At 39.2% G+C, this 18,350-nt stretch overlaps 1 protein-coding gene across 1 annotated transcript; it reads left to right on the forward strand.

Moving 5' to 3' along the window:
- The first annotated feature begins 489 nt into the window (after positions 1–489).
- Positions 490–3,523, forward strand: LOC144704066 (calnexin homolog). The gene is given in 8 exon segments (XM_078576292.1): positions 490–627; positions 742–839; positions 1,002–1,071; positions 1,618–2,263; positions 2,265–2,748; positions 2,854–2,925; positions 3,012–3,131; positions 3,231–3,523. Coding segments are annotated over 7 exon segments (1,611 nt in total). The 5' UTR covers positions 490–627; positions 742–749; the 3' UTR covers positions 3,360–3,523.
- The last annotated feature ends 14,827 nt before the right edge of the window (positions 3,524–18,350 follow it).

Consider the following 18,350-nt stretch of genomic DNA (forward strand, 5'->3'; position numbering starts at 1 on the left):
CTCTCCTTGTAGATTTTAACCACTCATTTATATGAGTGTCAGCTCCAACAAGTAAAACATTAAATAAACGATATCTCCATAAATACAACAAAAAAATTCTTCTATCTCAAACTTTAAATGGGAAAACTCATCAAATCCCCTCAGAGGGATTGACCATGTCTACTGTCCACCTAACCATTATGTTAGATGCCTACATTTTTCAAGACAAATTTATCAGTACAATGTCCACAGCCAAATCTAATCAAGCACATAAAGTAAAAACCTTATTGTATCGTGCTTAATCACGCCAGAAAACAAAGTCAAAATACTCATAAATTGGAAAAAAGAGTTTAAAAGTGATTACCAGTCTAATATGAATTCATGGGGTTGTTCCAGGAAAACAGGAGAAACCTAAATAGACAAGCGCAGGAGGAGTCTCCACGCCATCGGATGACGTGTCGACATATGATTGGTCATTCTACATGCTCGGACTCTCCTGATTGGTCGATGTTATGTCACGAGCGCCTCCTTTAAAGACTCACTTTTAATAATAGTTTTGAGGTTTTGATATTTGAAGCGCCTCCGTTGCTCGTTCTAGCTGGATCTGCTCGAATAGGAGGAATCGACCTGTAAAAGGTGCTTCTCCAGGTAAAATCTACGCCGGTGGAGCTCGGAAGTGTTAGTTTCTGTTAAAATTTACTGATTTCGAGCTCGGATCTGATTATATCTCGTTGTTCTTCTCTGCTTTTGCTCTTGGAGCAGTGTTTTCGATGATAGGAGCCAGGACCATGGCCGCGTCGCGGCTTTTGATGTTCTTGCTTGCTTGCTTCGCCGTGCAGCGGCTCCTTGCTTCGGATCCGGTGGGTGGCCTTTTATTTTATCTATTTCCTTATGAAACCCTATTTTGAGCATATCTTTGTCTGATCTAGTGATTTGGTGTTTTTTCTTGAGTGATCTAAGCTCATTCAGCCATTTTGCTTCTTCTCTGCTCTAATGGCGCGAAATTTACTTGTGCGGTGCAGTTGTTCTACGAGTCGTTCGACGAGACATTTGAGGGGCGTTGGACGGTGTCGGAGAAGGAGGACTACAAGGGTATGTATGCTCTTCCGACTGTCTCATTTTCTAGGATTATTGCTGAATGTTGGACGATCAAGTTTAGTTTGAGGATACTTGGCGATTGTATCATCAGGGAAGGCGTTTCGAAGAAAGCATTAGGGAACACGTCTATTTTACCTAAATAAGCATCTGTAGGGACAACGGGATCTCGATTCTACCTGGTTTCTCTCACTGTGCACTGAAATCCCGATGGCGAAGTAAATGACGAGAACAAGCTTCGAGTTGGGCATCCTTTTTCGCCATACATATTATCACCACCTGTCTAGTTTGTAGTAAGATCTGCAGAGAGCGACCTCATGGTTTAACCGTAAATATCTCTTTTGAAACTCAGAAATGGCTGTTGTTTCGCGCTTTCTTCAGACTGCATTTTTATGCTGCCTAAGATTTGTTCTCCTTCATGTTTGGCCATACAAAACTCCGTTCAGACTTTGTTGATCGATTAATTAATCTTGGAAAAATGTGGGATGTCCATGGAAAACTTCGCCCGCGTCTCATCTTGTGTCTTCCTTCCTTGGCCGACAGGTACGTGGAAACACTCGAAGAGCGAGGGGCACGAGGACTTTGGGCTGCTCGCGTCGGAGCCGGCGAGGAAATACGCGATCGTGAAGGAAGCGGAGGAGGCGATCGAGCTCAAGGGGAGGACGGTGGTTCTGCAGTACGAGGCTCGGCTCCAGAACGGGCTGGAGTGCGGGGGGGCGTACCTCAAGTTCCTGCGGCCCCAGGCGGCGGGGTGGAGCCCCAGAGAGTTCGACAACGAGTCGCCCTACTCGATCATGTTCGGGCCGGACAAGTGCGGGGCGACCAACAAGGTGCACTTCATCCTCAAGATGAAGAACCCCAAGACGGGGGCCTACGCGGAGCACCACCTCAAGCTGCCGCCCTCCGTCCCCTACGACAAGCTCTCCCACGTCTACACCGCCGTCCTCACCCCGGACAACCGGCTCAAGATCCTGCTCGACGGCGAGGAGAAGAAGGCCGCCGACCTGCTCTCCGCCGACGACTTCGACCCGCCGCTGGTCCCACCCGAGACGATCCCCGACCCGGACGACGCGAAGCCGGAGGACTGGGACGAGCGGCCCAAGATCCCCGACCCGGAGGCGGCCAAGCCGGAGGACTGGGACGAGGACGCGCCGGCCGAGATCGAGGACGAGGACGCGGTCAAGCCGGAGGTGGCTGGACGACGAGCCGGAGGAGATCGACGACCCGGAGGCGACCAAGCCGGAGGACTGGGACGACGAGGAGGACGGGCAGTGGGAGGCGCCCAAGGTGGACAACCCCCGGTGCGAGGCGGCGCCCGGGTGCGGGGAGTGGAAGCGGCCCACCAAGAAGAACCCGGCCTACAAGGGCAAGTGGCGCGCGCCGCTGGTCGACAACCCGGCCTACAGGGGCGTGTGGAAGCCGAGGGAGATCCCCAACCCCGACTACTACCGCCTGGACAAGCCCGACTTTGAGCCCATCGCCGCCGTCGGCATCGAGATCTGGACCATGCAGGACGGCATCCTCTTCGACAACATCCTCGTCGTCGACGACGAGAAGGCGGCCGAGTCCCTGAGAGAAACCGCCTGGAAGCCCAAGTTCGAGGCCGAGAAGGCCAAGGAGAAGGCCGACGAGGACAAGGCCGCCGCCGCCGCCCCCGCCCTCGCCGGCATTCAGGTCAGCCGCCCACGGCCTATACTTTACCTTCTCTTGCTTTCTTCTTACCTGTGATATCTATCTTGGCATCTGAATTGGGTTCTACTTTGGCCGCGCGACTTTCAGAAGAAGGTGTTCGACCTTCTCTACCAAGTGGCGGACATCCCTCTCCTGAAGCCCTACAAGCCCAAGATCACGGTGCGCGTCATCTTCTCACTTCTTCTTCTTCTTTACCGTCGATAGAAGTCTGAAATTTGGTATATCTTTTTTTAATTTATTTACAGGAGGTGATCGAGAAGGGAGAGCAGCAGCCCAATGTGACAATCGGCGTCCTCGTCTCGGTGGCCGCTGTCCTTCTCACGACCATCTTCAAGATCCTCTTCGGCGGGAAGAAGAAGCCAACGGTTAGTTTCTTCAGTTACTTTCTGAAAGCATCGTGTCATCGTCTGCTCGATCGCTTAGAATATGTTTTTGATATAAGCTTTGTGAGTTTATTTCTTCAGGCGCCAGCTCCAGCTGTAGTCAGCGCCAAGCCCGCTGAGGAAAGTGACAGTGGAAGCGCCAAGGAAGATGATCAGAAAGAAGAGACCACAGCTGCTGCTCGTCCAAGGAGGTCCAGGCGTGAAACGTAAGCTTACCCATTTTTCTATTTTAAGACGACTTCTCTCAGATCGAGTTTTGAGCGTTTTGGGGCCCTAGATCCTCCAACTTTTGGACATTCTCCCATGTTTTTATATCCATGGGCTCATCTATTCAGATTGAATGCTACTGCTATGTTTTGCCCCCAGAAAAAGAACATTATTGCCCCATGAATAGCTGCAAATTCCTTGTAGCAACCCAGTAAATTATAAAAGCCATACAACTATAACCCATTTTCCTCTAGACATGGTTGTTTTGTTCTGTTTTTTTTGAAACGAACAAAAAATTCACACGAAAGAACCAGACAGGGCCTTGTTCTTTGTTCTGTTCTTTTTTTGTGCAAAAAACTAACAAAATTCGCACATAAGAATAAAATTAGAACAAAAACTGCACACGGGTCTGTGTGATGATCTGTTCAAATTTGATTTCGTTCTGTTCGGAAAACCAAACAGAACGAACCACTGGGGACGGTAATCGGCCCATCCCATCCAAAACTTTCCTGTCCGGAACTGTCCCGTCCAAAACCATTCAGTCCTGGATCCATGTTGTTTTTGGAAACAAGCAGTCTGACGGTGTGCTGATTCCATATGCCTTCAGGAATGGATAATGATAGATGCTCTGATTCATAGGAATTCTAAAATTCAAAAAGAAGATCATAAAATGAAAATTAGTACGTTCATGTCGTGTGCCATGCAACACCTGCAGACAGGATAGTTTTTTTGTCCTGAAATGAAGAAACCATCCTGTCCTTGCATGTTATCACACTCAAAGTGAAACAAAAAACTGACTCGTCCCGGGGATGAAAAAACCGATTCGTCCGCCTCTGTGCACTATACAAACTACATGGATCCATCTGCAGTGAAATATATCATGAGTAGCTCTCTATCAGCCTTTACCTTTTAGAATACTCTCTAGATGACTTAAATGAACAATATTAAATCTGCTCGGTAATGACTAAGATATCAATACCTAATTGCTTCCATTTCGACTCAGTACTGACTATATAGTTCAGCGGGCTGTCATTTTTTGAGGTGAACTTAGAGAGACAGTCTTAGTGAAAATCATTCCATTTTTATCATATCAAATCCTGTTGCGAGTAGCGGCTAACCATAAAAATGTATGGATATACTGTTAATTCTGCTGAGTTAAACTATATTAATATATTGAGATCTTTCGTCAATTTCAATAGCCCTAAACTTAATATGATACAGGAGTTGATCCAGTTGGTAATTATTGTATTTCTATAAATTGCCAAATGAACTATTCTGATTTCTAAAAAAAAGATTCTGAGAGGTTTTATTCGCGATATTCAAAAGATTGTCCAAAAGAGATATTCACATGTCTCAAATTAATCATTAAAAAATTAAATATTCATCTCTAAGGTGGCCACATTGTCAGAATGGAATGAGCCATTAATATTGATGGGATATTATTTAACCATAGCAACTCAATCTATGTAGTATTTGTTAAGGATGAACTCAATACTTTAACATTGTGGCCATACCTCATAATCACACTAACAGAATACTACCAACAGAAATCATATAGATGAATAAACCAAAATTATAAAATTGTCTAAGATCCCCCAGGTTAATGTGAGGAAAAAAACCATTTTCAACAAACAAGTAATACATCTACAAGCTTCCAAATGATTATAGTCATTTATGATAGGAGGTGAACATGTGTTTTATAATTTTATTTCATGCTAATAAGGGAATGCTAATAAAAATAATCTTGGTTATATATTACCCTATTGCTAATGATTTGGTATCCGAGATAGCCAAGAAGACTTGCTATTCAACTAAATGGCAACAACTTGACTAATTTACCTCTTTAAATTTTAATGGGATTCAGAGATAGGTATATCTTTTCAAGACTACTGATAACATGTAATTTACAGTATTACTTTCACACATATTGCATTTTTATTTGCACTAAAATGATTATAATTGCATGTTATCACACTCAAAATGAAACAAATTTGTGTTTAGTATATTCTCCTGAATTTTATGATTTTTACTGATTTTTCTGGATTTTTATAGAAATTATTTATAGGAAAACATGATGAAAAGGGCTCTAGAACTGCTCTCGGTAGTTAGGCAGGCGTAAATCTCCTATTTTATCTAAGTTTTTGGTATTTTAACTTGTTTTAGAAGAATAGAGGTGTTTTTCACAGTCCAGGTGAAATAGGAGCAGAGGGCCATATATCTAAATATTTCTAAGGCGGCGTCCAAATGAAATTTTGAAAAAACAGATGGTTTTTTTCTGAAAATTTCGTGGAGAGAGAAGAGGCCAAAAGGATCAAAATTGCTGTCTTTGTTCATTGATCTTGATTTGTGTTCTTCTAAATTGCTTTGGCTAGGGGGAAATGTATTAGCCCTTGTCTTGATTGAAGAAGGAAGTTAGCTAATGATAAGATTCTATTATCAGAAATAAAACTACCCTAAGAAATATATAGATTATATGTCCCTTGTCTCCATCTAAATCTCTACATTCTTCACCAGCCATTATTGTTTAAAAACCCTATATTAAGTACTCTTATTATCTCACTACACTTCTGATTCTGGATCTTCTTTTGAGGATCAAGTTGAATGAAGTGAGGACCTCTATTCTCCTCATATTCACTCATTTCTCTTATCTCCCTCTTCTGAATTATTTTCCCTAATGATATCTAAAGATATACCCTTTTACTTAGAAGGGAAATCAATAGAGATCATCCCTATTTAATCTTGGAGACCAGATCTTCCCTGAATATCATATCTAATCAATATTAAATCTATTAAAATTATATTCAAATTATCTTGAATTAAATCCTTGAACTCTGCTTCCCTGTGGACGACCCCTCTGCTCATCATTTATATCTTAATATAGAGGGTTCATTATTAATATTATTGTATAAGTTGATTACAAACAACGATAGTGATTAACCTAGTTAATTACAGTAAAATTCAGCTTATCAGCTACCATGCACTTAAACACACATTCTGAGTGCAAAAACATTTTCTAAATGTTACTAACTGGTTTTTCTAAATTGGTTCATTCTAATCTGATCATGGAATGCACACATTAATATTATATGATGATCTTAGTAAAAAGGTGGTAGCATATCGACAAATGTCATTATTTTTATGCCGACCACCAGGCCGTGAGGCTTTCCCAAGGAATGTAAGGGCAGTAAAAAATAACCATATAATGAAGTAAGGGCAGTAAAAAAAAACTTATTATGAAGTTGAGCAACTTATTCAATCCACATCCCCCCAAACTTTATTATTAAAATATGCTGAACTCATGATCTTCTATATTGATAAGTACTGAAAGATTTGCCTGGGATTAGTTGATGAAGAATCCTGACAGAGAAAATTATGTCTCATAGTTGTTGAATGGTAGACTATCTATTCCCAAAACTATTCTTTCAAATGTCAAAAAACTTTTATTGTAGATCCCTCATTTGCATTACACTTTCACATTTCATAGATATGTTCTTTGATTACTAGATGAACTTCTATAAAATTATTTTTTATATAAAATGCATTTAATGACATTTGATTATGCTACCTTTCCTGCATGGCCTTCGTAACAACATAGTAATACATTTAATGATGTCTCATGATTATGGCAGTAGACCCAATCTACTCATGATTTTTTTGTAGTTGTGATCATGATGTGTATTTTTGTAGGGTACTTCATTGAACTACAAAACTATGGTCATATGGACATAGTAGTATATATAAAACACTCCTAATCGGTGCTCCATCATCTACCATTTGTGGAGATCAGCTTGTTGATCGAATACCATATAAAACATGCATTTTAAGATTAATCATATTCTATAAATAGAACTCATAACAATCCAAAACATGATAACATAGCCAATTCATAGAAGGTTCATGTTACAAAGTAAATTCATATTTATCTGAAGAATAAGAAGTCAATTTATTTCATAACCTTCAGATAATTTGCTAATGGGATTCAGAAAGAATGGATTTAAAGGCTTTCCTTGTTTGTTGCAGAAAGAATGGATTCAAAAACATTCCTTGTTTGTAGCGGATAAATCATGGTTTGAAAGCTAAATTTGTGTAGTGGTGTGATGTGTCAAACTCTAGTAGTAGCTAGACTCCATGAGCAAGATTCACACCTTCCCCTAGACCAATACTCCCATCAACTTACCAAAGTTGTGTATTAATGAAATAAAGAGGTTCTAAGGCTAGAGTTGACAAAGGGGGCTTAGGAGTGTGGATAGGACATCAAAGATTCATAAGCAAAAAAAAATATATCTATTTCTCCTAAATCAAATGATGAATCAATGATGAAAGTTCTGACGATGAGATTTTATGTGCTACTTCAGAAGCAACGTGACAATCAAAATGTGAAACTTTAGGAGCAAGAATGAAGTAAACACAAGAAAAAATTAATCTGGCAAAAAAACTGATTTCCAAAATATCTGCCAGTTTACCATTTTTCATGAAATGTCCCTAGGTAGACTGATTGGCTCACTTCATTCATGCAGAAACCAACATGAACTCCTTTGATAAAATCTAAAGGTCTCAAGGGAACCAGCAATGAAGTGAAGGGATCCACTTCCGTAAACATTCTTATTAGATATATATATTTGGTTTCTTTTGGTATGCTGCTCCATGAGCAAGGATCACTGTGAGTAGAGCAAGAGAACAAAGCGGGCTGTGGTGCTGTCAGAAATTTCTCCCATTTGTATTTTCACCTATTTATTTTCCTTGTGAAATACCTGCCAACAAGATTGATTCATTTGAATATTGGTCCATGATGGCCTTTTTTTATTTATTTTGATGATTGTATATCTCTTTAAATAGAAACGCAGTGCTTCAGGTCGGGAGTAACAAAATGATGCTGAACAATGGGTCGGGATCGTCCACCGTTCCAGCGCCAATTGGGCAAATGTAATGCAGGAGGATGAGGATGTGTATACACGTGCAAAAAGTCAATGAGAAGTATAAACTCGACATCGAAGAAACTAGCATCCAATAAACCACTGTAAAAGGGTCCTGGGTATGCCACTAGGCTCCCAATATAAAAGGGTCATTGGGTTGAAGACCGACGACATGAGCAGGGCTACTGCTGCTTGTGCGCACACCCTCGAAAAATTCAGCCGGGGACGGATCGATAAAAATTCTACTGCCCGGAGGCTTAATCCTATCTAGCCCTCTCCTAACCCTGGCGGTGGAGACGCGCGTGAGAAGGAAATAATCAACACATAAATGGGGAGAAATGCGGGGCGTACAAGTTTGGTCGTAACCTTGTTGTTTGTGCTGATGATAATGAGGGCTGGCAGGAAACCCATCAAGGATGTGGACAGCATGCGACAACAGCACGGGCGGCGCGACAAGCTAATGGCAAAGGCACAGAGGATGACACGGGTATCAGAGCACAGTTGATATGGCGTGATGGCAGGCATGGCCGCGGCTACGGCCATGGTGTCAAACTCAGGTGACATGGGTGGGATGGCATGGCTGGCGGCCACGGGCAGGGTGGCTGCAGGCGATAAACACAGTTGGTGGCCACAGGCAAGGCGGAGCGGTTGACAATGGAAGCTGTGGGCACATGTGAGGCGGGCAGCTGGCGGCCATAGGCGAGGTGGCTGGTGGCGCAGGCAGCGAGTTGACCGTATGCGAGGGTGATGTTGTTGGCTGCCGCGGGTGGGTATGGTGGCAGCGTTGGACATGGGTGTGCGGTGGTGGCGGCAGCCAAGTTAGGGTTTTTCCTAAGCTCAAAATCGGAGTGTCATTTTTTTAAATATTTTGAAAAAAAATTAACAATATAAAAGCAAGCTTTTGTTCTTCTTTTTCTCCTTAACAAGTGAGGGGGTACACCACCCATCCCCCCCCCTCTCCTTCCCTTACATAGAGGTACTAATGGGCCTCTATGGAAGCCGGAGAAGTTGACAATGGAAGTGGAGCTGTTGACAATGGAAGCCACGGGCACATGCGAGGCGGGCAGCTGGCGGCCGTAGGCGAGGTGGCTGGTGGCATGGGCAGCGAGTCGGCCGTATGCGAGGGTGATGTTGTTGTTGGCCGCGGGTGGGTATGGTGGCAGTGTTGGACATGGGTGCGCGGCGGTGGCGGCAGCCAAGTTAGGGTTTTTCCTAAGCTCAAAGTCAGAGTGTCATTTTTGTAAATATTTAAAAAAAAAACAATACAAAAGAAAGCTTTTGTTCTTCTTTTTCTCCTTAAAAAGTGAGGGGGTTCACAACCCACCCCCCCCCCCCCCCCCCCCTCCTTCCCTTACATAGAAGTACTAATGGGCGTCTAGAAGGTCCATACTTGGGATCCACCTCCCCAAGTCTTGACATGAGGCATGGGCCCGAACACGGAGGCCCGCAAAGATGAAAAGATATGGTAAAAATGCAAACTAGGATAACGTCAACGTTCTGGGCCCGTTGACTAGGCCGAATACTTGAAGGCCGAATACTAAAGTGGATTATGGTACTAGATGGTCCCCATCACAAATAGAGTTACAAGGCAGAGGGGGAATGTGTTGGGTTAAATGGCCTTATCTAGATGAAACAAAGTGGATTCATGTAGCAGATAACTTGGAACAGAACAGAAACACCATCTATGAAATAAATGATGCAATCCCACATGCGTGGATCAAATCCCTATTTTCTTGGATGCTTTAGTGATACATGTTGAGTTGTTCAAGTGTGTAGCCTCTAGGCATATCCACATGATTCATGGCATGTTGAATATCCCACTTCATCGTGATGAGATTTGTTCATGCTCCACTGTCATTGTTACATCATCCCGATAGTATCATGAATAGAGAGGAGAAATTGGGAGAAGGGAGAAGAAGGGGAAGAGCCTTGAACAAATCTTTCCCGCTGAAATTTGTTCAGGACTTCCCCTATTAATTCTAGGTGGATATTTTTCATAAACTAGTGATAAACTCAAAATTAGGGGTAAAATTTCTTCGTTGTGAATTTTAATTTAATCACTAATATTTATAAACCTTTACTCATAAAATAATTTGATTAGTTAGCGATGAGCAAGAGTCGTCTCCAGAGGGACAGGATCTTAGGGAAATATCTCCCTCTATAGGGTGAATTTTAGATGGTGAGTGATAAGCCAGAAATAGGGGTGAATTTTATGCAATTTTAAACCCTTGTCGTTGTCAATTCTTAGCTCATACAATAAAATTTATAAAACATCACTTGAGATGTACAATGATGAGTAGAGGTATCGTCCAAGGGAGGCTAGTAAGGAGTTCAATTCGATGATTTTCTTGATAATTTAACCTTAATTAGAATCAATTTGATCTTCAATGAAGATCAAATCGACCTAATTAGACAAGGAAGTTAGAGAGGGAGGTAGAAGAGATGAGAAGAGTAGAAGAAATACGGGGACTCTAAGTTGAATTAACTGATCCAATTGAAAGGATCCAAGAATTCAATTAGAGAGGTTAAGAAGAAAAGAATTCATTTGAAATATTTGGTTGGTTGGTTTTTGTTGGTTTGATAATTCAGAACTAACTACACTATTGGATAATAACAAAAAGGTAATTTTATTATCCTATAAATTAAAGTTTTTTTAGTTTTGTTTTAAAATGCACTTGAATACCCAGTTAAATTTCTCAATTACTCCTCTCAATCCTAATCAGGGCTTGTACATGCTGCTCAAGCCAAGAGATTTAGAAATACAGACCAAAATCAAGAAGAACAATCATGAAATTAAACTAACATCATCCAAAATGCACCACAAATTCAAATACAATGAAGGGAAAGGTACCAAACAGGTTGATCCAGGCTGGGGCTCCTCTCTGTCTTGCAGCTGTGATAGAGAACCATCCAGAATGACCCCCTCCTCTCAAAATTCAGCTTTTATACTTGGGTTAAATGGTAAAAATTACCATTTTACCCCTAATTAGTAATTAATTTTTATCTATCAATGTAGGCTTGGTCTCAATGATCCAACAATATAGAAATAGGGGATCAAGATGAGCAAATCCATAAAAAAATCATCTCAATCGGACTTCTGGATCAAAAGTTATGAATAAATGAATTTAAACCAATATTAGCCATTGGATTTAAATCCATTTATTTATAATTTTTTTTTAACCTGCGCGCTGAGGTTTCGTCCTCTGATTGACCGGCGACCTTTCAACTTGTCCAGGCGGGTGCATTCTCGTTGCGCCACGTACCCCCCAGGCGAAAATAAAAACAAAGAAAATTTTCAATCGTTGTGATTTGTATGCTTTTTGATACGCAGATACGTGTGTTCCTTCTTCACTCTTTCCATTCAGAATTCGCCACATCACCACCCGTGCACGCGCGTTGTACGCCCCGTGCGGGCGGTGAACTTACCTCGCGGCGCTGGTCCTCATCAAGCGCCGTCGGATTCTCATCCGACGGCCACGATGACGCCACGTTGGTCGGTCGAAAACTTCCCCGCACTTTTGTAAAAGGATCCTTCTTAAAAACTGGAATTGATGTATGACGTCGCTGATAATCTCAATTTTAGGGTTAAAATTCGTCGTTGGTGATTGAGATTATTCAATAAAATATATTTGACCGTACTTGAAAATACTTAGTAATTAGTACGGATCGTCTCCACAGGGAACGATGATTAAGGAATTACTTTCTTAAACTAGTGATGATCAATGAGCGATCGACAAAAACACAATTCAAGGATATGAGCGAGTGATATCGATTAGGAAGTACTTAATTTATATGTTAATTTAACTTGAATAAAAGAGTAAGTGATTGTGATGGATATGAGGATGAACGATGGGATAGATGAGGATAGTGGTGGGTTATGGAGTGATATGATGGCACGGATGGAGAGACGAGGAACACGAGTGAAATGAGAGTGTAAGTTGGATGATAAATCCTACTTATGTTAAATATAGTGACGGGAAAGAGACAACGTAAGGAGAGGACACTTACCTTAGATCCTTATGTTCCGCCAGGATCACGGCGATTTATGAGTGCCGGTAAGCTTCCCCCTCTTCTCCAATGCTTCTTCCCACACGCTCAGGACACCAAGAACACTCTTGATGGATCTCAAAACTCACTCTCTTTCAATCAGCCCACAAAAGTAGGAAGCAAGTTCAAGATGGTTTTTACAATGATCCAGGCCTCTATTTATAGATTAGAGGGTATGGATAGAAAGAGGAGGGGAAGATGAAAAGTTATGGCCGTTGGAAGTTGAAGCAATCCTAGCCTTTAATTTCTTCTCTCTCCTCATCAAAGCACTTAGTATTCTGTGGCTTTTCGTATTCCGTGGCTTTTAATATTGTATTCCGTGGCTTTTCATATTCCATGGCTTTTCGTATTCCGTGGCTTTTCGTATTCTGCGACTTTTCATATTCTGTGCCACATGTACATGTCAAAAGGATAAAAAACAAAGAAAAAATCTCTTTCTCAACGCTGATGTGGCGGCGCATCCACATGCCACGTCACACTATGCCATAAAAAAAACCAAAATACTTAAAATTTCATATTAAATCAAATAAAATCCCAAAAAATACGTATAAATATATATTTTGAATCATAAAAATCATATCTTTCCAAATTTAATATCCAAAAATTCCAAAAAAATCATATTCTTTCTCAAATAATTATATTCTTTTAGAATATACTATTAGAAAAATCCTAAAAATATAGAAAATTCAGAAATTTGTTCTAAAATAGATTTAATCATTTTAAGCTTGATAACATGCAAATATGAATAATTTAATGCATAAAGATGCATAAATATAATAATATAAGGCACTAAAAATGCATGTTATCAGACGCCCACATGTAATTGTGTATATGCCCTTTGCGCACTCTCTCTCCTCTGGTCTTTTCGTAAAAACATTGAAACAAATATTAAATCATTTGCAATAAAAACCCTATTAAAATTTAAATGACATCTTTACGCCTGCAACCACGACCGAGAGCTGTTTTTGAGGCCATCATTGCAACAAAAATTTACAAAAAGTCCTTCAAAGTTCGAAAATAATCTTAATACTCATTTTTTTCCTTATAAATATATCTTTTTTTCTTAATAAAAATGTATTTCTTCCTCAAATAAATCTCAAAAAAATCCAATAACATCCTAAAAAGTTCTAGAAAATTCTAGAAAATTCACTGATTCATCCCCGTACTGATAATTCTTGAAATTAAATATTAAACTTGCCATTTTCATTCAAAAATAATTAATTCAAGCTCAAATAAATCCCTTAAAATTCATAATAATTAACAGAAATTTAGGAAAAAATCAGGAATCATTTGAAAACATTAAATTTATGTAAATACATGATAACAACCCCATTTTAAGCTCTTTAAATGCATAAAATAAAGACCAAATTTAGGGTGTTATCAGTGAGAAACGATACAAAAAGTGTAAGAGGTAGTGGTAGGAGAAAGGTACTGATGAGAGTTTGGATAACTCCTATTTGAGAAGAATTAGACAAATACTCCGAGTGGTGACTGTGATCAAATGAGTGAAAACTAGAGCTTGGGTTGAAGACAGACATGAATGGGTGACTATGGTTAGAGATGATAATCAATGATAGGAAGTATACGAGTTAGGGTTTTCTAACTTAGGGTTTTATAAAATATAGGAGGATGTGAATGTAAGATGGAGTAGAAATGACATGGTGAAACACGGTGGAAGTAGCATTAGAGTTATGAATAAAATGGGGGAAGTTAGTGATTTAAGTTTTTTAAATCAATAGAGGGGTGATACATGACAAGACCATGATGGTACCCCTAATTTTGATGATGGATGATCAACCTAAATGGGTTGAAGAATGACCAATGTAAGACAACATGCTAACCTTAGATCCTTATGTTCTGCCAAGATCAAGTGATCTTCTTGATGCAGATCAGCCTGCCCACTTCTCCATTGATCATTCCCAAGAAGACACTTGATGGACCTTCGAAGCTTCAATTTCTTTCAATCTGCATCTCTAGAAGGAAGTGATCTTGAAGATATATTTTACAATGACCGGAGTCTATTTACAGATCCATCCATATGGATGCATAGAGGACATAAATATAAAGGTGCCCTTAAAATTTTAGCTCAATTGGAATTCTAGATTATCAGATATCAAGCTTGGAAGTTGAACAATTCCAAGCAGTCAATTTAATCCAAAGATTTTTGTCTCCGCATCCTAGTTAGTTTCGTCATTTCATTTTGTTAGGGTTTTGTCTCATAGTGGCATTTAATGCGATGATTAGACCAGATTTTTCCTCATCATTTGTGATGAATGGATCCTGTTCTGTCACATGTCACGTGCTAAAAAAGACAAAAAGAGAGGATTCACTATTTAATAATATAATATATATTAATCAAGTTTGTCACGACTGACATGGCAATGTGTCAGCACATGCCACATCAGTGCAGTGCCTTTAAAAACCAATAAGAGGAAGACACATGTGTGCCACGTGTCGCATGGCACCCTGTGTCTCGTGACATGTAGGATGGGCCGCAATATTTGACTAGTGAAAGAGAGGGACAAATTATCATTTTAGATTTTTGAGAATGATCTCCGCGTCGTATCTATTGCAAAAAAGTACTCTTTTATTGGGCCTGTAACCCCTGCCATTAAAATTATAGGAGAGAGAGCCATAAATAATAAATGCCATTGTGACATCAGTAATAGCGCTGCCATAATGGTCTACAATTAATGATTGCACGAGACCAGTCATTAGAAAATTTTAATGATTGGTTGTCTCTAATCATGAACCTTAATCATTGATTGATCACCATTCGACAAATTGAATGGTGACACGTGGCATTGAAGAAATAAAAAATAACCTAAAACATTCAATGCAAATAAACATATGAATATTGTTAGATTAACCTACTAAAAATGTGTGTTATCAAATAGCCCCCAAACTTTATCTTATGATATCCAAAACACCATTTGTGTGTGACCCTATAGGCCCATGTATCATTGTAGCTAAAAACTCCAATATATATAATTTGCATTCCAAATTAATAAACTATATCATCATATGTATTAATTAATAACAGATTGATTTTACTTAACCAATAGGTTGAGTCTCTAGCCTATGGGGTGCCAAACCATATCTCATGTTGTGGAAGATACAAAGGAATGCATATCGACTCGCGCATGTTAACTATCCCTCATTTATTAATAGTCCATAATCTTCTTAGTGCTTCTAGGATTACTTAGGGTATGGTAAACTATCGAATCCCAATCAATATATTTGAGTTAGTACTGATGTGTTTGTAAATAATGGAATAAGTTTTCTCTCATATGTCGCTACCTTTTCCAAGGACGTCATCTCATCATTGTGTTGGGTTGTGGGGCTTTGATTTTGATGAATGAAACAAATTTCAAGCAGCAGAAACATGATATCATTTCATAAATGATCTCTAAAAAAAGTAATGTGTTAAGTACCTTTTGGGGATTTTTTTTTCATCTTTTCTTGGGAGAGTTTCTTAAAGTTGATAAATTGCTCGACTTCTGGTGGTATCCATGCAACTAGAAGGTGGTTGATAAATTTCCTCTCATTCACCACTTCTAGGTAAAGATCTTGTGAATCTTCTTACCATCGAGGACTTGTGGAATGAGTGGAGAGTGAATAAAAAAAAGGGGGGAGGGGCACCCAGATCTGGCTGGCCTGGGCATCTAAAATGGGAGCACCTCCTTATTTATACTCATTAAGGATTTCATAAAAATCTCCAAAATAAATTCCAATGTCCTTTTCGTCTAATGTGTGTGACCAAACTTATTATTCTAGTTAATAAATTAAGATCTAATAATATTTTTTGACCGACCTTATTAACTAACTAAATCAACATACAGATTAATTAATCAAGGATCGATTTAGCCTACAGGATAGGTTAACTTTTACACCTCGTGGTCTAGGAGATATCGACTAGTATTTGAACTATCTTATGGAAAATTGTGTAGCATCGGTTACCATACATGTATTATCCTTCGTTCATGCAAGGATATTGTATGTCTTAGGGGATGGTTAACCGTCAAACCCTAATCTGTCATTTGGTTGGTACTGCATAAAAATGATCACTGAAGAATGCCTTCTCCAATATCCTCACTGTCCTGGCTAGGGATCTAGCTTCAACGTGTTCCTTATGTCAATCTCCTTTTATATTGAGGGAGGATGATCTTGTCTTGACTACACAATCATCTCCGTGGGCTTCTTACTATGTCTAGGCTAAAACATGTTTGAATCCCATGATTAGAAACTCGTATGCCATATTCCAAACACAGTTGTCTATCCACAAGATGTCCATGGGGTCGAAGGTGAATGGATCACTTAAACAACTGTCATATGAATTAACCTGACTGATATTTATTCTAAATATACATTTGGGATTCATATGGATCAATTCAGTAAAATCTTTCTCCAAAGAACACTCGCCATCTTTCCTTTGTGTCTCCACACTAACGACCACATGATCAATCATATTCGTCGTACAAGTAAGATCAGATAGTGCTATTCTATCTAGATAATTCAAAGTCCATCTTGATTATCCATGAAATATGAATATCTATAATACACGTTTAAAGCCTATTGATCACTATATTATGATCTCATTATAATTCATTAGGTCATTGCATATATTCTTAGATTTCATTATACATATCACGTTGGTATAATAATGAAGAAAAATATCATTCAATGAACTTCACTAAGAACATGATGATGTGACTGGCTTGATAGACACATAATATCCATCACAACTTCCTTTGAGGTGTCTCCTCTTACATCAAGGACATACTACCCAATCTTGACCACTTAATTGCATTCATGACCTTATTGCTGCATCCAAACTAATACTGTTTAGAATTCCATTATTAGGAACTTGTAGGCCATAGTCAAGCACAACTGTTCATCGACAAGATGTCTTTGGCGTCTCAGGTCTAAAGACCACTTACACAATCGTGACGTGAATCAACCTGATTGACATATTGGTATAATATCATTCAAGGACTATTATGGAACAATTTAGTTAACTCTTTTTGTTAATGAGCACCCACTATCTATCCTTAGTCTGTAAAGGCTGCGGAATTGACCATACTAATCACATGAGTGAGACTAGATAATGTTATTCTATGTGCATACTTTGATGTCCTTCTCTAGTACCCTTTAAATATGAATATTCAGAACATGTTTCAAAAGACTAGTGATTTTTGTACTATGAACTCCTCCTAATTCTCTAGGTCATATTATGTATTCATGTACTTCGTTATAAGATTAAACGTGCACCATAATGAATAGATTGTATTGATGAACATAGAATGCGATATGGCATGTGTGATTGGCTTTCTGGCCATGTATATTTCCATTGAAAGGTTTCAAAGGTCATATGAAGGTTATGCCTATATTTAATCAATTCATTTGTCATGGTACAAAAGAAAACGATGCATGTAACACACTTGAGATTTGGATCAATGTCCCTAGAAGCAAGGAAAATGGTCATGTGTTCTAAGGAAAATATCAAAAAAATCAAATTCAGCTTCACGTAAGATAGCCAAAGTGTGGGTGAGCAATCAACATAATATATTTGCTCAAAATATAGGAGAAGGTCATAATTCTTAGGAACATTATTCAGTATTAATCAGAGGTAGAGTGAAAGATTCAGCATGTGTGAAACATATTATATTAGGGAAGTGAAAGAGTTCAGGGAATTCTGGATCAAAGAATGGGAAGATCTAAATATGACTCTGGACCATTATTTCTAAGGAGTTGCGATTTTCCTATCTCACCGCTTTTTATTTGATGGAACAACAACTTATCTTTCTTTTCTTTAAGAATGCCAATTCATTGTTTCATTATTTCTGTCTTCGTACTTGATTGACATCAACTTCATATAAGATTATTTCTTACAATTCCATTTTTATTTTTATCGGAACATATTTATTTCTAGAATCACATTCTTTTCACCTAAAGTTGCACCATCACTTGTTACAAGAACATATTATCTGGATAAATATTGAGCTTGGTAAAATGAAACGGTTGAATAATTGAT

Source organism: Wolffia australiana, chromosome 6 (genome assembly GCF_029677425.1).
Source record: "Wolffia australiana isolate 7733 chromosome 6, ASM2967742v1".
NCBI classification, from domain to species: domain Eukaryota; kingdom Viridiplantae; phylum Streptophyta; class Magnoliopsida; order Alismatales; family Araceae; genus Wolffia; species Wolffia australiana.